General features: G+C 35.0%; 1 protein-coding gene and 1 pseudogene across 1 annotated transcript; both read right to left on the bottom strand.

The window, feature by feature from the left end:
• Positions 1-6,616: 6,616 nt before the first annotated feature.
• On the bottom strand, positions 6,617-8,520 carry LOC149409240 (uncharacterized). Its single transcript, XM_089650056.1, has one exon. The coding sequence runs from the start codon at positions 7,511-7,513 to the stop codon at positions 6,617-6,619; it is 897 nt and encodes a 298-aa protein (XP_089506182.1). The 5' UTR covers positions 7,514-8,520.
• Positions 8,521-11,416: 2,896 nt separating this feature from the next.
• On the bottom strand, positions 11,417-19,731 carry LOC149409239 (52 kDa repressor of the inhibitor of the protein kinase-like; annotated as a pseudogene).
• Positions 19,732-20,169: the final 438 nt, after the last annotated feature.

Genomic DNA, 20,169 nt, shown 5'->3' with positions numbered 1-20,169 from the left:
CATAGATAAAAAAAATATAAATATAAAATACATAAAAGAGAACAATAGAAATAGTTATTATAAATACAATACAACAATTGTTTATATATTTATATATATATATATAAATATATAAACAATTCATATAAATAAATCCCGGATAAATTAATACTTTAAAACTATATTTGATTATAATCAATCTGAGAAGCGCTGACATACAGTTTTAATTAAATAGTTTTTGTATGAGGTTAAGCTAGTAATGTTTATAGATTCATCCAAAACATATTTATTACCAAGTACATGTAGGCGATTTATTATGGAATTGAGTTCAGCGTTAGATCCTGTATTGTTGCAATGATAGGGTAATTTGAAACGAACTGATCGACTAGGTACATGGAAACATATTAACGAAAGAAGTTCAGGGGAGTTCAACAGGTTGGTAACGATTTTAAATAAATAAAATAGGTCAAAACAAATTCTTCTTTCTTTTAATGTATCGAGTCCCAATAATTGTAACAGAGAGGGGAGGTAAATATTATTCCACATCCTTAATGTGCGACTGCTATAGTTAATATTAATGGATTTTCGGCGCCACCATACATTTAAAAACTAATGTTTTTGTTTTGTTCAACACAGTGAAGAGATAAGGGTGATCGCTAATTACTCTCATTGAACATGTGTGAAATTTAATGTATAATTTTGTCCAATAAATAGAGAAGTAACTGGTACAAACAGTCACTTCTCATCCGAGAGTTCTCGGGAAAGTAATACTTGTTTAATTTAATGTTTTCCTACTGCAATTATTATCAATTATTATTATATTGTAATGTAAGGAAAAGGCTGGGTCGCCAAATGCAATGTATATTGTTGTAACATTCCAATGTTTACAAAAACGGTAGAGCAGAGATCTCATCTCATGATTGTGGGATTAATTTCCTGTCAAGTAAGTTGGGTAATCATAAATAATAAGAATGAATTCTTAATGGAAAATATATTGAAACAACAAGAGTTACAACAAAGCAGTACAGATGATAAACATTGTAACCATAGAAATAAATATAGGCACATACCCGATGGACTCCTGAATCAAACTAAACTAACTTAACGTGAAACGAAAGAACGACAACAGATGGCGAACGAAGACATGCTCTCGGCAGCGGGGAACGGACCCGAGTCGAAAGCCAGGACATCCTTCCCTTGGTGGAAGCAGGAGGACGCAACTCCTTCAATGGACGCCTGCAGGGGCATCAGGCCTGCAGCACGTGGTAGTCGACCAGACTCTTCAACGGAGCCAAGACAGCAATCCGTATTCTTAGTGGCAGCGAGAGAACGCAGCTCCTTCAATGGACGCCTGCAGGGGCATCAGGCCTGCAGCACGTGGTAGTCGACCAGACTCTTCAACGGAGCCAAGACAGCAATCCGTTCTCTTGCGACACGGGGACACTCCGCCAAGAACAACCAGCCACAGCTAGGACCAAACCAATCTCGGTTTCAAGTCCGAAACACGAGCACTCCAACACGACCATCGGCCAACACTCAATAAAAGCGGGATTCCATATTCCCCACTAAAATAATAACAAACACGAACTGTTCGTGAATGGATAAACACCCCGCGCCTTTTTTAAAATAAATAATAACTCCTATTCACATGATTAACTCAGATTCAAGCCCCTTTAAAGGAGAGTCACTGGATCCACCGATCAGCAGGCCTAGCTGACCGGGGAGGAAGTGACCATAAACAAAACTGTACTTCCTTCCTTCAAAATATTGCCAGAGTTCGAGAAAAAACACCATAGACAAAATAACCCCAATTAAGCAAGAACTAAACTTGTCACAAAATATTTATGTGACAATTCCCCCCTTCCCACAAAATGTTTGCCCTCAAACATGAACAACTAAGACCACTAATAAACTAAACTATGAGTCCATCAGGTATCTAGAAAAATGAAAACATAAACAATAATTAGTAGTTAAAATAACAACTTAGAATTAAGTTTCTTAAAACTAAATTTCTTAAAAATAAATTTCTTCATAATAAGTCTCTTAATAATAAAGAACAATCCAGAAAAAAAAGCATGAACACTTTTCCTTGCACAGGAAATCAAGGCCAATTTGGCTTCACTTTAGGGTGGTTAAACAGCCCTCACTTACACTGAATTTACGCTATAATTAAATAGCAAAATGAGAAACCTATCTAACTAAGTCCATCCGGTTTAACAGTCTTATGACAAAAATCTTATGACAACATTCTTATGACAAAACTTAAAATAAAACAATACTTAAAATTAAACAATCATAGATAATGAAAATATCTTTATAGATATACATTTTTTACAATTCAGAACAATGGAGTTCAAAGTAGGCAAAATTAGTACACAAGAAAATACTTTTCTGTGTTATTAGTAGTATAGAATCAGTTTACAAACTGTCTATCAGACGTGACCAGAGTAGGGGTTTGTATTGGATTATTTATCCATCATTTTTTATCGTTCGTTATTGAACCAGGATTTACAATTCTGAAGAAATACCAATAAGTAACAGAGTCGTCAAACAAGAATAATATTCAAATTATTCTTTTTGCGAAAGTCAAATCAGGTCAGGATTTATAAAACAATAAATACCTGCCAATCAAGGTGGACAGAATAGGGTTTACATAACACAATACCTATCTATTTATCAATCAGTTCATGACCAAAGTCAATTGGTACTAAAAAGCAAAACAGAAACTAGTAAGTTAAGCTCATACCTTAGGATATACAAAAATCCATATAACAATCTGCAGCAAACACTCAACAGAGTGACATTGATTGTAAAAGAAAAGAGACTAAGGCAATACCCAAGCTGGGATTCCTTAAAAAAACACTCCAAGTGTAGACAAAACGTCAGCATTTCTTGTACAAACAAAACAAAATTGTGTGATCAACTATGGCTTTCAGTGAGTTGACACTATTCGAGGGGTGATCAATCCAAAATTTAATGAATGACACTAGTAATACTTAATTTATAGTCTAATACTGGTATTAACAGTAAGACTCTAATGTTTATCACATTTAGACTTAAAAACTAAACAGAAACACACTTTCCTGTATTAGAGGCAAAGTGATAATTCCAAAAGAATTAATTACTAGTTAAGCACGCCAAAGCAGTACTAACTTTGTTAGAGACAAAACAACTTTCTTATGAACTAAGACTTATTTAAAGAACTTTTTTAGGAAAGCTATACCATACTTAAAGTTTATGAAATATAAACTAACAATAATAGACTTAACAGAACTTTTGTGCATCAGAAAGTAGCTCAAGTCTCTGAAACACAAAATTCCAATATATACATTCTCAAGTTCCCTGGAGGTTCAATGGGCCGATAAAAGGGCCTCCAGTGGACTAAAGAAAGAAGGGCTTAAACTTAAAAATAAAAACATTACAACATAATCCGTTAAACAGACGGAACCAAGAAATAAATCAATGTGTGTGCATGTATATAACTAAGTGTATTATAACCAATATAATCAAATATTTGAAACTACCAAAATCCCGAAACTAGTGTATGTTATTAATAACAAGAAAAAACATAGTAACGAAGAAAGAAAGACTTAACTAACAAAATTTGGGCGCCAGTGACCACAAGGATCACGTTCCAGTTTACCGAGGGTAAATAAACGGTTTATCGTCGATAAACTAGATTTTAGTGTCCGTACTGAGCACAAGAAATGGAGGTACCAAACTCCAAATCATGAGAACAGAACAGTCACAAAAGAATTATAAATATATATTGCAATAATGTGAAGGCTTTGGTAGGCCTACACACTAAAACATTAGCCTCCTTAAAAAAAAAACAAAACTAATCTACCTGAAGAAAAAACAAATTCTTAATTTTAATATTAACAAGTGGTCTAATAACTTGTCCACAATGAGATAGCGACACACATGCGTCCATGTTGTGTGTTGTAAACTTATATTTATTACTAGTAACCGCTGACGACCCTTTATCACCCCTGTACACAGAATGCAAAAGATCGTTGGCTTTTTGAATTATACTTAACAATAACTTAATTTAACTGGGGAAAATGATAATTAGAATTTTAATAATTATTCTTCAATAAGAATATTATCACTTATGTAATAATGAAATATAAATAATAATTTATTTATAACAGATCAATTACCAAACACCCTATACAAGTCAACTCGAAAAGTAGAAATTGTTTACACTAATACGCGTCAAAACAGTGCCGCCAACGTATTCTCCAAATAAATCAGTGCCGCCAAGCGACGATATACGAGTACTCCAAGTACAATTAAGAATCAAGGACAACTACTTTATTGTAATTTAATAAAAAAAAACAATTATCCAAATTGTTATAATAATTGATAAAGAAAACAATTAACCAAATTGTTATGATAATTGATGTAGATGATGATGATGCTCTTTATTAAAAAATTACACGTCGTTATTTTCGATTAAATAAACCGCAAAAAAAATAACGAAGTCTTGTGCAGACATTGACAGTTATCCATGTTTGTAAACAATGTAGTATTTACTAGTGCCTAATGTCAGATGACACCACAACAACAACATAATCAATAATGACAGAAGTGCGCTGTCATTGAAAAATAACCATGAAAAGTCTCGTTACCATTTTTGTATATGAAATGGTAATATCATATAAAAGATTCTTTGAAAAAGGTATTTCATTATAAAATAACAATATTGAACATTATTTGCATGTTTATGTTTCATCATGATAGATGACAAATGTCAATGTACACATTTTGACAGATAGTATTTTTAAAATGTAAACAAGGTATATGTTTTGACAGTATTTGCGATAATAATAAGGTAGGTAATTTACTTTTCACAAAGTCGTAATTTAAATGTGTACTGGATTCATAAAAAACTTGAATATTACTGTGCAAATATATTTAAAAAGTAAGTATTGTACGTATGTTTGTACCTTGTATGCATTGCAATTACAAATAAACTGAATTTTAATATCACAGTTGTTTGTATTGATATGAAAAATGTACCTCCGTATTGAATATAAAAACATTAAGATTTTAACAAATGCATGTTAATTTTTAATTTGATTCGGTATTATTATTCACCATTCATAAAAATACAATAGCTTTTGATTGCTGTAATCATTTGAAAGTGTAAAAATACAACACTCGTTTTGACGTTTAACCTTTGTTTATTTTGACAACTAATCTTGTTCATAGATCAACAAGAGAATCATAGACAATCGATATTATATTTTAAGAAAAATAATTAATTAAATTACTCAAACATTCGAAAACTTCTAACTTCATCAGTAATAAGTTGTCTATGATCAAACAATGAAAAGTTCTTTGCAATACAATGACATTTCAAAATGCAAACAACATAATTATTGTAGGTTATGTATGATAATACATGAACATAACATTGAATAACAAATATGAAAGGTTATAATGTTAGAAATTAGATATTCTCGAGCAAGGAAAATAATAGTAGACAATAGAATATGTAAATTTAAGTATATAAATGTAAAGTACACACACATCGATTTAATTTTAATATTATCAACTAGTATTAATGAAAATCCAACCTGACATGACAGAAAAAGGTATACGGCACCGAAAATGAAATATTTTAAACGTTGAGCGCCAAATGTAATGTAAGGAAAAGGCTGGGTCGCCAAATGCAATGTATATTGTTGTAACATTCCAATGTTTACAAAAACGGTAGAGCAGAGATCTCATCTCATGATTGTGGGATTAATTTCCTGTCAAGTAAGTTGGGTAATCATAAATAATAAGAATGAATTCTTAATGGAAAATATATTGAAACAACAAGAGTTACAACAAAGCAGTACAGATGATAAACATTGTAACCATAGAAATAAATATAGGCACATACCCGATGGACTCCTGAATCAAACTAAACTAACTTAACGTGAAACGAAAGAACGACAACAGATGGCGAACGAAGACATGCTCTCGGCAGCGGGGAACGGACCCGAGTCGAAAGCCAGGACATCCTTCCCTTGGTGGAAGCAGGAGGACGCAACTCCTTCAATGGACGCCTGCAGGGGCATCAGGCCTGCAGCACGTGGTAGTCGACCAGACTCTTCAACGGAGCCAAGACAGCAATCCGTATTCTTAGTGGCAGCGAGAGAACGCAGCTCCTTCAATGGACGCCTGCAGGGGCATCAGGCCTGCAGCACGTGGTAGTCGACCAGACTCTTCAACGGAGCCAAGACAGCAATCCGTTCTCTTGCGACACGGGGACACTCCGCCAAGAACAACCAGCCACAGCTAGGACCAAACCAATCTCGGTTTCAAGTCCGAAACACGAGCACTCCAACACGACCATCGGCCAACACTCAATAAAAGCGGGATTCCATATTCCCCACTAAAATAATAACAAACACGAACTGTTCGTGAATGGATAAACACCCCGCGCCTTTTTTAAAATAAATAATAACTCCTATTCACATGATTAACTCAGATTCAAGCCCCTTTAAAGGAGAGTCACTGGATCCACCGATCAGCAGGCCTAGCTGACCGGGGAGGAAGTGACCATAAACAAAACTGTACTTCCTTCCTTCAAAATATTGCCAGAGTTCGAGAAAAAACACCATAGACAAAATAACCCCAATTAAGCAAGAACTAAACTTGTCACAAAATATTTATGTGACAATATAGCAATTATTTTCCTACTGTAATTATTATCTTCGTCCTCATGCGATTCTTCTTCTTCCGTATCTTCATCTTCATCTAAACGTATTATCAGTTCATCGATATCATCATACAGAGTACTGCCTCGTGCATAATATTCTGCCTCAATTTTCATCACGTGTTTGCAACAATTTTTCCAATCATCAGCACTTATGCTATTAAAAGCATTTTCTGTCAGCTCTTTTATATTGACCGTGTTTCCAATATTCTGAGATGCAACTTTTCGTTTGGCCTGTGCCCAAATTAGCTCAATCGGGTTAAGGTCGCAGTGGTAAGGGGGAAGCCTTACAACCGTGTGACCATGCTCTCCTAATACTTCATCAATATCATATACAGGCTCTGGCTTATGCATTTTAACCAGAGCCAACAATGATGGTTTCCTTAATGAATTGTCAAAAACAATGTTGTTATGTAATAACCATGCTTTTATGTCATTAACTCTCGTTGAGGTTGTTGGTGCCTTGTTTCTCACAACACTGTGATAAGGCGCATTATCCATGACAATAATGGAGGGCTCTGCTATATTGGGTATGAGCTTCTCAACAACCCACTTTTTAAAATTATGTGCATTCATTTCAGAATGGTAATCCTCTTTTTTGTTTGTTCCACTAAAAATTAATAGGGCATTAGGGACAAAACCCATTTCACTTCCAGCGTGAACAATGATCCAGCGCTTACCTTTTGAAATATCGTGTTGAACTCCTGTCACATCCATAGATTGCCAGCATTTCTTTAGCTTGTAGGATGAATGGATATAACTTTCATCCAAGTAAATAATATTTTTTTGCAGTTCTTCAGGTAAATTTCGGTTATCCATGATAATTTTTAAGTAATGCTCTCTTTTCGCCGCAATATTTGTTTTTTCAATAAGAGCACTTCTGTTTGTTTTGCACTTTTTATAAACAAAGCCGATGGAATGCAAAATTCTTCTTAAATATTCCCGGCTACCATCAAATCCAATGTCTTCTTTGAGTACAGTTAGTAATGTTCTTAAAGTTGGGACTTCTTTTCGCACTATGTAAAAAAAATGATTTTTTTGTCGAATGGCACAAATATCAAAATCATCCAACTCTTTTTTAGGGCGTCCTATTTTCCGTTTTCCCGGTGTTTCAAATTTTCCGTCTGCCTTTTCCCCTTCCTTGACGATTCGTCTTACCGTTGATTCAGATTTTCCTGTGTGTGAAAAACATCATTAAAATTAGTATTATAGAAAAAAATTATAGTTAAAAAAACACATACTAGATAATATTCATTTAGAAAGAAAGAAAGAAAGATAAAATTAAGAAAAAAGTTACTTTTCTATGAGTTTAAAGAAGTTGCAAATTTTTTTTTTTAATTGAGTTATTCCCTTTTTCCTGTGGCCTCATATGAACTGTCAAAAGGAAATGTCAAATTCGGATTGTTAAGCATAACCTCAAATCAGATTGTAACGGTTATAATCGCTCGAAAATTGGCATAAATCTTCTAATACTAATGAAATTTATTAAAAAAACTATACTACGTACCAGTCATTTCTGCAGTTCGTTTGTAAACATCTTCTAAATTAGATAGGAGCATCTTCGCGCGATATTCGGCTAGGCAGCGTTGAAAAACGCTGTATATAACTTCTCTTGCACCACTACGTATCGGTTTGTTCATTTTAATTAAATTCAAACAATATACAGGCAAACAATGAAAAAATAATTATTAAATGAGCGGATCATACACGGATTTAAGACAGTAAATCGGAGCAACATGACCATAACATGACAGACATACGAAACGTCATAGACAAAGCAACTAATTCGGTGTTGCCATAGTAATGAAAAATTTAGTTCCAATTTAATACATTTCTAGACATAGTTGTAGCACTGTAGGGATAAGCAGAGAAAAGAAACTATCATACCTTCGTTTTTGCTCTTTCTGCAATTTGAGGTGGAACAGGAAATTATGGAAAATATTTTATTTGTTTCACACTCATCATTGCGGGACAACCAAGCTTCTTGGAGTCCAAAACCCGGAACCTCTTCTTCTTATGGTTTGGGTGATCAGCCTGAAAGAACAATTCAAGGTATATGGTCTAATAGGCTTATACGCATAAGACGCCTATTATTTATGCGGCAAATAAATTGCCCATGGTTAATTTATTTGACGCAGATGATTAACTTTTACAAAAGTTGTTAGGGCCTATGCAATGTTGACATTAGTATAAAATTACAAGTGTGGTTATAATCCAGTGTGATATGAATTAAAATTGTGAAATGAGATATAGCTGCAGGGGCTTTAATTAATTTGGCACTTTGAGCATGGTCTTCTTTAGACTAACACGACATGAGGATGTGTTACAAGCCACGGCACACTTTTAAACACACAAAGATGAATTGTAATTGGTGTGATTGTCGTGTTAATCTAAATGAGACGGAGCTCCAACTGCCATATTAGGAAGGCCCCTGGTGTAATCTAGTCCTAGATTACCTAGGCCCAGGCCCATCGCTTTTTTTATTTTAAACACATCACCGACGATAAGGTGATCATTTTGGGGATCATTAGACATTAATCTTGGACCAGAGAGTCCTTGGTGCTCTGTCAATGCTACTATTGAAAGACGAGGGGGAGTAGGCCTAGCTGATGTGGTTCAAGGCCAGTGGCGGCCAGCTAATATGTGCTCCCGAGCGCCGAACAACCAACAAGATTTCCGACATGACTAATCACAATACGAAACTCGGTTCGGTTATAATATCTCATTCAAAAGGTACCTACTTATTAAGCGCGCTTAACTTGCAGACCGACTTTGACTTGTGCCTATGTTCGTAGCAGTTCGTTTTCGATTGCGATCCAAAATTTAACTGCTTTGTCGCATATTCTGTGGAACAGTCGAAAGCGTGGGTACATACCAGTTCATACTATTCTTTGCAAATAATACCATATCATGGACGGCGTTCGGGGTTTTACCACCACATCAGAAGGAACGGTTTATTCAGTAGAAAGTTAAACTAAAACGCGTATGTTTAATGTTATTGTCGATATCGTGGTTTCAATTTACCATCTGCTATTTTCAGCGAATGTTTCGCTTCTTGGATACAAGCATTTAAGATAAAACATGTCATTAAGAGATGAGTGATGGCAAGGGCGGATCTAGCTTTGGCGCCAGGGGGGGGTCACGTAGTCGTGGTCAAGTTTTTTTTTTTTTTTTTAAAGAAAGACAAACATTCCCGGGTTACGAATAACCCAACAATAACTCCTACCACCACCACAGAAAGCCGAAAATGCTTGCTTGTGTTGTGATGGAGGACTTAGGTCCGGTCAGTTACAGTTACAAGAAGTTATAATTTAATTTTGATGATAATATATACAAGTAAAAAGTAGGTATTGTTGGATATGGTAACACTAGGTATATCATTAAGATTTTCTTTTGCTCCGCAAGCCCGGGCGGCGTAGGCTCGTGTAATGTCAATTGTCAACCAATACAGTACAGATTACAATTATTAATCGTGTTATTATTTCACCACAATATAACATGGTGTCAGGTGTGTCTTCAACATAGTATTATGTGTAGGAATCTTGCAACTTTTTGAATTTCCTTTTCCTCGTTGTAGTTATTCGCCATCATATATAAACAGTGGCGGATCCAGGGGGGGGGTCACGGTGGTCATGACCCCCCCCCTGGGCTCCAGCCCAGGGGGGGTCATGACTACCTAGGTCCTGGGCCCATCCAGGACCTAGGTGGACCACTAATTAAAATTGTTAAACATAATGTTTTTATAAATTTTTTGTCACAATATAAATTTTATTTAAGTACTTTCAATATTTAATTAATTTAATATAATACTTTGTTTGACGGCAAACGCATTATTCGGGAACGAACGCATCGAAAATTCGAATGTTACCGCGTCACCGCGCACCGCCACCGGCGCGCGCAGGCGCGCGCTTCGGCCGCCACCTTTCATTGCAGAAATGATTGCTTAAAACGTTTCCACTCGCCAACCATATCCGTAGCATTCTGCATTTGCAGAATTTGACTCGACATTATTATTGTAACACTTTGCTTGTCACGACAAAATAGACAAATTAACCGTTATTTCTTTGCTTCCTGGTAAAGAATTTGAATCGTTCCACTGTAATATTCACTGTAGGTATGAAGTGTCTATCCAGTCTATCGAAGAGTAGAATAATGCCTTCCAGCGTGCTCTTCTCAATAGTGAGGCCGAATGAATTAAAAATTTGAACTCCTTTAGGACCAATCGTGTGCAGCAAATGTTATTAATAAATGTAAGTACTGTACTTCCATATTTAAGAGGAATATAAACGCTGGAAATATTTCGATTCTTGTGCTTTATAAATTTTAAAACCGAGCGCCTTGCACCGTCATATTTTGGCCTGATTTGCACGAGGCAAGTAATTTGAAATAAATATTGTTGCCATGACGCGGTGCTTGCAATACGTAAGAAGCGCCCAGCGAGATCTCCGTTCGCCGATGCTTCCATACGCTTGTTAATACCTTGTTACCTGGTGGATGAATACCGTCCATTCTATTTTGCCAGCAGCGGCCGAGCCGGCAGCGTAGTCAATATTATCGACAATCCTCAAACTATGGGGAACGCTAATAAAAGTAAATATTTATAAAATTTGAATTGATTTTATTTATTTACAATCCAAACAAAAATATTCTGAAAGTGAATTATTAATAGGTACATATAAATATTAATAAAAAGAAACTTGACTAAGTTAAATATAATATGTATATATATTAACAAAATGTAACTAATACGTTCTTTTACAAAACTAGGTATATGTACTTTTATCAAATTTACATACACTTTATCAAATTTCCACATCTAAAATTTTTGTAAAATTTATTTACAAATAAATTTTTTGGAAACAAATCAACAAACCAATCTCAATATTAGAAATGATGATGGAACAACTCACAGCTAGGTTTAAATATATTCTACAATAGATGCATCAATTTATGGATACATACACTTAAAAAAAAAGGTTAAAATAAATAACTTGCATCTAGCTATTCTGAATTTATCCTAAAAGAGCATAATTAAAACAAATACAATAGATATCGCGGGTTCGAACCCCGGCAAACAAATCTCAGTATTAGACATTTTCAAGGAACAGCTCACAGCTACATATATTTAAAAATTATTCTTATAAAATATTAACTCTGATCTACCAATACTGAATTTAAGCATTATATTCGTCAACCTAAAATTTCTCAAATGAAAATATTCTACATTAGATACATCAATTTATGGATACATAGACTTAAAAAAAAACGGTGAAAATAAATAACTTGCATCTACCTATGCTGAATTTATTCCAAAAAGAGCATAATTAAAACGAATACAATATATATTATTTTAAAACAAAAAGTAAAATTTCGACGGCCTCCATGGTAGAGGGGAAAGGCTGCCAGCTAGCGATCCGGAGATCGCGGGTTCAAACCCGGCAAACAAATATCAGTATTAGACATTATCAAGGAACTGCTCCCAGCTACATATATTAATAAAAAGAAACTTGATTAAGTGAAATATAATATGTATATATATATATATATATATTAACAAAATGTAACTAATACATACTTTTAAAAAACTAGGTATATGTAGTTTTATCAAATTTACATACACCATACTAAAGGTCCCCATAAGGACGTCAACAACAGAAATTTTTAAGCATTTTGACGTTCCAAGTATACAGAAAATCTATGCCAAAAACATTCAGGTACACCACCTCAAAAATAATTCAGAAGTAAACACCTCACATACTTATAAAACCAGAGCCAAAGAAACAGAGATACAAAATATACCAAAGTGTAACTCTACCTTTGGACAAAAAAGTTCTAATTTTTTAGCAATAAAGGTATATAACAAACTCCCACTTAGTATCAAACAAATTAAAACCAAAAATCACTACATTAAGGACATTAAATCTTGGCTTAAGGAACTACCGGAAAAAGAACTCACTAGCCTATTAAAAACATCGTCGTAGAAGTTTCTGGAAAACCTTACCCAAAACATGAAGTCGAACCATAGAAGTCGCTGAAAAATTATTCAAAACCTAGTCCCCCTCAGCACAGGATCTCCTAGTGAGGAGGACTATAAAAATCTATATCAATTAATCATATAAATATATATAATTCTTATAAAAATGTTTAAAAAAATGTAATATGGTTAGGTACTAAATAAAAAAATAAAAAAAAAAATAAAAAAAACGTATAGCTTCATCTTAAATAACAAAATCAATTTTTCGTTTACTTCTTCTCCCAAAACGCGTTATCACCTCATCTACTTCAATTGGTACGTTTTTATGAACGTGGAGAAGTGCCAGTCCGGTTAGGCGTTCTTCAACCATTGAAGCTCTTAGCCACGATTTGATTCTTCGTAACGTAGAGAAAGATCTTTCCGCTGTCGCTACACTAACAGGTAGTGTAGCCATAATACATAAAAATTTTCTTACATTAGGATACATCTCAATATCGCAATTTAAAATAATGTCAGAAATCGACTGCGGTATGTCCTGACTACGCTGCCACTTCATCATCCACAGCCGATATTCATTTACAATGATAGAAACTGGAGTATTATCTAATAACAATGTATAATCGGATGCTAGTTGTTTCACAGTTTCAATGTCTTGATTACTGTATTCGCTTTTTGGCATGAAAACGCTTAGCTGAAAAAAATTAAGGATTTCAGGAGACAGACGGTCCTGTAGGTCACTTATTATTGAATCCAGAAGAGGGATGTATATGGATCTGCGGAAATACTCTTCAGCAGATTGAGCAGGTTGATTATTGGCCCTGTGTATTTGTCTTGACACTATTCTGGGACATTTAATTTCTACATCTAGCTGCTCAGCTACTTCTTTAGCCTCTTCAAAAAGCTGTCGGTAAATTATGTCCACATTTTCTCTTTTATTTTGTAGAACACACAAAGTATCGTTAATAGCGTCCGCAGCTTTTTTTAAATCAATGGAGTTCGATTGCAGTATTCTGCTTAAAGATACAGTAGTACCTGAAAAATAAAAAGTTAGTATGTGACTGTTTGTGAGTTATGGGTGAATAAATTAAGGATCTATGACTTAATATAAATGGTAGTTAAAATTTTTTTTGTTGAAACACAAACAAATTAACAAAATAACAATATAATATTCAAGTAGGTATAGTACGTATGTTCATTATCCAAACAATAAGAAACAAAATAATAAAGGCAAGTACCCACCTAATATATCACTTAAACAGATGGAGGATATAATAAAGTCAGAACTGCGCAATGCTTGCAGCAGGCAATGCGCATCAGTAGCGGTTTTACTGTCTTGCCAAGTAGAAATCTTCTCCAAAGCGCTACAAATTTTGACCAAGTTGTCTCCTTGAAATTGAAGATGCCCATCATGCCTCTCTACCCAACGTGTCTCACAGATACCTTGCAAGGCAACTCCGAATCCTTTTTTAAAAACTTCATGCCTCTTAGCGGATGCATTGGCAAAAGCTACAACTTTTCTCATTGTGCCAGAAGTATTGCGACAAGAAACTACTTGGGATAATCTAGCCAACGAGTTATTAAGTACATGGTTGTTGCATGGGCAACGTTTGGCGTGAATGGCTATTTTCTTCAATTCTTGCACTGCACCTTTCGTATCTGATGCCATAACCGAGCAGCTGTCAGTTCCACTACCCACACACCTAGTTAAATCTAAATTAAATTTAGTACACAGATTTTCAACAATTTTCGACAATGCTACACCTGTCAATCGAGGCTCTATATCACCTGAATTGTTTTCTTCACGTCTAAGAGCATCGTAAGTATCACAGAAAGTCACAAAATGTTCCTTTATAATACCATTATGAAAATATCGAAATGATAGGCTCAGCTGTGAGATATGTGATAGATCTGTTGTTTCATCGAACAAAATTGAAAAAAAAATTGCTTCCCGCACATTCTGTAAAATGTTCTCCTGAATGATTTCTGCACAAATATCTATCAACTCATTTTGTACAGTCTTGCTGATGTACGTGGCGTTGGATTTTGAAGATTCTAAATGCTGCTGCAATGCAGTATCGCCAGAATCTATACGAAATTTTAAAAGGGCTCTAAAATTCCCTTCATCAGCTACCACGCTGTCATGGCTCAACAATTTACCATCGTCGCGATGGCCACGTAACGGTATATTTTGATGGCCACAAAATATAATAGTTTTTACGATTGGTCGCAAACGATCTCTATTTTCATTTATTTGTGTCAGTCTTTGACTATTTACTTGGTTCATTATATTAATTTCTGGCTTGTGAAAAGTCAACAAAAAGTTCTTCCCTGCTTCGACAGCTGATTCGTGGTATTTTTTTCGCTGGTGTGTTAGCAGAACACCATTTTCACCAAGCAAATTATCAAAAGCTTTTAACGGTTCTTTTACGAGTCGATATAAGGGTGTTTTTTTCTGTACACCACCTCCAGGAGCTACGGCAAACAAAGCACAGTACTTGCAGTAAAGTCCCTGGTCTTTATGCGACAAAACAAGCCAGTGAAACTTTTCAAGGTGAGACTTATTCGCATATTTTTTTGTTTGTTTTCCTTTTTTACTAACAACACAGTGCGGGAAAGTGTAATTAGGGGGAGGCTGCCAATGCTTTTCAAGCAACATAGCTTTAGTAGATGAATCATCTATATTTTTCCCTATATAACATGCAATATCTGAAGCAAACTCTGATTGAGAAAGTGAAGTCTTTATCTGATCAGAATCAGAAGTCGACGTACATAATATAGGCTGAATATCGTTAATAACAGGAGAGCATGTTTTTTCATCGTCTAAGGTTAATGTAGGCAATATTATAGCTGTAGAAGCAAAGCAAGAAGCAGAAGCATCGGCAGTACAATTATTATCCTCTGTAGTTGTTGTAGGTAAATTTTTCGAGTGAGCAATCTCAAGCCTTGGTTTCTTTGTGAAAAATTAATCTATTTTTTTAATTGAACTGCCACCTATATTACGTTTTAACCCACCACCACCATCTCCTTTTCTCTTAGAGTCACCCTGCAAGCAAAACCATGCAAATTTCACACCCCACAACAGACAACAGACTTTTGTAAATACATATTAATTATAAGTACCTACGCTACGTAAAACACCCAGACTCAAGCCAAAACAAATGTTCATTCCGTAAATATTAGCCATGCAGGTACGGACGGGGCTTGAACCCGCGATTCATTGTGTGAATTTATCTAAGATTTTAGGTTAGGTTAGTTAGGTTAGTAAGCTTAGGCTCTTCAAACTCCCTCTTCCAAAAAAATAAATTAAGTAGGTACATAAGTCACACTCTTTCAGTAAGTAGGTAGGTACCTACTTATCTACCCACGAGGTACTTTAAGACTGGGGTTATACTCGCAATTAAAATTTACGGATTACATAATATTTTGAATTTTGACAGGTCACTCACAGCTCACAGGAGCGTTTACATATGCATCCGACTTGTGGTAATTAATGATCACGGAAGTTGTTCGGAGGTTCGACCTGTGCCTGTGTAAATGCTCATGCGACCGTTTATATCAATCTGTAAATTTATTTGCGGTAAGATGGCTTCCTTTCAACAACGACCTGCTACTGTCAAATTTACTCGATTTTGTTAAGAAAGACAAAAAGGCCCAAATAAAGTGTTGAAATAGATTTTGGCTTTAATTAAACAATTATCTATGCGCTTTTGTTCCGTCAAAGGCGACAATTAATTTCGTTTTATCCGAATGACAGCTACCTACCCGACATCTGCTGACGGCAACCGGCTTCGTATTCAAAATTTCAAATACGTAAATGTTAAAAACAGAAACATTAGAATTAGAAAGGATTGGACCGATAATAGGCCACATGCATCACATTTTAAAAAAAATCCGGTTTAGGCAAATATTCTAAGACGTTCCGTATTTTTTTTAATCGTATTTTTGAAACCCTGGTGATTTTTTTAAAATTTCAACTCGAAAAATCAGACCATTTTGTATAAACCGGAAAGACGGGACATAATTTTATATGTGCAAAAAAACGGTAATTAACTAGCCGAAAGTCATTTAAAAAAGAACGTTTTCCACACGAATGTCACAAAAATGGCATGAAATTGTACGGAGTTCTATTCATAACATCTGTCAAAACACCGCCATCTTTAGCAAAAAGCATAAATATACCAAACCACCTACTCATGCAAAAAGTCAAATCAAAGGTTAAGTGGTTAAGTTCGCAGAGAACAAACAATAAATCTAGTGAACGTTAAACGTCAAATTCAAAAATTCGCCGGATATCAAAGTGTTGCCGTATAAAAAAAATAATCAGTTTGGAATTTTACAAAATTAAGGGAACATAATCGGAGACGGAACATTTTCATGTAAATCATTCAAAATCCATCATTAAAAATAATACTATGCATTTCTAAAAAAAATTACTAACGTTTTCGTAATCTTAGCAAAAAAATCTATCCACACTTTTAGCCTTCATTTTAATTGATTCTGAAGAATTTGTTACAAATATTAAAAATGTGTCCACTTCCGAAGTTATTAATTCATCATCTAGAAAAATAAAATCTGGTACTTACCGCTAAGTCCGCTAACTTTATAGTTATACACGGGTTATAAAGTTTTAAAATCGTTGAATGTAAAATATATTAATTGTAAGGTATTGTTTTATTAATCTAAAATATAAATAACTTGCATCCCTCGTGCGGCATAATTTTATTTTTTTTAAATTCAATTATAATTTCGCCGAAATAAATTAAAATGTTAGCCTTGGGCAAAACCTCGATGAACGAGGTTGTGTCTCGCCTTAAGAATTGCTTTAGGAAGTATAGGAAGGCTGGTAATTCGCGCGGGCGCGTTAGACCTGTCCAGACCTGTCAAAAAACTTCCGAAAGAATAAGTTCTGTAACTTACTAAAATTACGTTAAGTGACTTTTGGTGTCGTTTACATTGGGAATTTGGCCAAACTCGCCTTCAAGAGCGATTTACAGGAAAAAACTTACGAGTCTAACCCCAGCCTTAGAACATTAACAAATAACATTTGAGTTTAAACACACATACACTGGCATAATGAAGAAACTGATTAGATTACTTACCATTTCTTGTAATGAATTGAATTTGCAGCAACAATTTTTAAGAACACTATTACTTATATTGGAACTTATTTTTTTTAACTTAGTAAACAAATAAAAGTAAACACTTTATTAATAAAGTTTAGTCGTTCCGATTGAGGTTAGGTTTTGCTAGACGCTAGACGTTAGTCAAAACAAAGCGCGCGCAAGCGTCACACGTGGTTACACGAAATGTGTCATAATAATATGAAAGGTGGCGGCCGAAGCGCGCGCCGGTGGCGGTGCGCGGTGACGCGGTAACATTCGAATTTTCGATGCATTCGTTCCCGAATAATGCCTTTGCCGTCAAACAAAGTATTATATTAAATTAATTAAATATTGAAAGTACTTAAATAAAATTTATATTGTGACAAAAAATATATAAAAAACATTATGTTTAACAATTTTAATTAGTGGTCCACCTAGGTCCTGGATGGGCCCAGGACCTAGGTAGTCATGACCCCCCCTGGGCTGGGGCCCAGGGGGGGGGTCATGACCACCGTGACCCCCCCCCTGGATCCGCCACTGAGTGATGGTCAGATTACTTATTATCAGTTTAGTCAGTACTCGCACGGTACGGTCTGTTGAATTAAAAAATGTTCTTACTCTGCGAAAGTTTTTAAGTTTAATTGCAGGTTATATCGATCTTGTATATCAATTATTAATAGGGTTATCAATTGCAGGTTACTAATTTATGATTACTTTTGTGTTTGTTCAAAGTATAAATTAAGAATGAGTTTGAATGTGGAATACATTAAGAACAATAGGTCGAGTTTTGAAAACAAAGTGATAATAAAAAATGCCTGTCCACCTAAAATCTGAACAGATAATAAAACAAGAGTGAAAATCTGGATCGAAGAAGTTTACTCAATCATTTAACAAAACAATGTATAACAAAGCTTCGTAGCTCTGTGCATGTGATCAATTGAAGAGTTTATTTTGTTTTACGTGTTTAATTTACGATGTTGATTCAGTTTGGACAATCAGCGGTGTTACTGATGTAACTCACCTTTCTTAAAAAATCAAAAAACATAATTCTTGTCATTTACATTTACTAAAAGTTTTGAGCTTAAAGGTTTTAGGAAAAGTTGACATCAGAATGCAATTGGATTCTGGCTACCGTGCCTAAGTTAAACACCATAATGAGCTATTTAATAAAAATCGATACAGGTCAAATTTCCCAGAACATGATTTCAATGTTACGTTTAAAACGTATGACTTCCTAAATAAAGTTCAGTAAAAGTGAACTCTGTAGAATTTACGCCCGCGACGATTTTTCAAAAGCTAACGGCCCTTTATCAATTTTACAAATTTTTTATAGTACTTGTTTATTAGAAGACTTTCCCGAGACTGTGAAATTACTAAAACTTTTGTGCACCATTCATGACCTTTGGAATGACCTCAGTTGAAAGCTAAAGATGTTTCTCAACGTTAAAAAGAATAAAATCTTTTTTAAACACGTTGAGCCAGGACAGACTGAACGCACTATCAGTGTTGCATTGATAGAGGTCTTCGCTAAACAAAATGAACAGAGAATAGAACTTCTTTATAAATAGGTATGTACCTTTATTTAATTTATTTTATGACTTAATGTTGTAATCCGGTGAACCCCCATATATTTTGACCACCGGCCGCCACTGGTTCAAGGGTGTATTAACATACCAATTCAAATCTCTTTTCTTCTTTTTATTTGGGCGGTGTAGTCGGGGGCCTTGGGCGCACTCTCTGTACTCATTCATACCGAATGTAAATGGCAGCCCAAAAAAATGAAATCCCAAAGAACTCCACTGTAGGCGGGCAGAACGTGTATACTGCATCTGAAAGATTGGAAATGTTAATTTCGAATAACTCGTAAATATCAGCAGCTGCTTATGAACTGAAGAAATGGGAAGGCCTACCATAGACCTAGGCCCTAAGGTTTAGAACTTACCTCCCAACTTCTTTTTCATACTGTCTCTCGTTGAAAAAGAGTGTCCCAACGCGTTCACAAAACACAGACATGCTTCATAATTTACTGCATTGTCAATGTATCCACTGATAACAGTGATAACACCCGTCTCTGAATTCTTTTTGAAATTACTTAACGAAACTTCTAAAAGACGGTATAAACCGGCACACAAAGAGGCCATTTCTGATGATTTCTGATGATTTCTGACGTTTCGTTTCACCTTTGACCATTTCTGATGATTTCTGACGTTTCGTTTCACCTTTGATTATATATTATATAATCAAAGCGTTTCACTGATTTTGCATTACAGGCAGTGAGAAACAATTTACTCGGAACACACTCGGGTATGCTCGGATATGTTGGCCACGCCCCTGTCGACTAGTCGCTGTGCATATAGCGACTCCCAAACATTCTAGGATCTGTACAGAAGTCCGCGGAA

This window comes from Hesperophylax consimilis, unplaced genomic scaffold (genome assembly GCF_061612785.1).
Source record: "Hesperophylax consimilis isolate HC1 unplaced genomic scaffold, BYU_Hcon_1.0 scaffold_33, whole genome shotgun sequence".
Lineage (NCBI taxonomy): Eukaryota > Metazoa > Arthropoda > Insecta > Trichoptera > Limnephilidae > Hesperophylax > Hesperophylax consimilis.
This window is presented reverse-complemented; position numbering and strand designations above follow the sequence as displayed.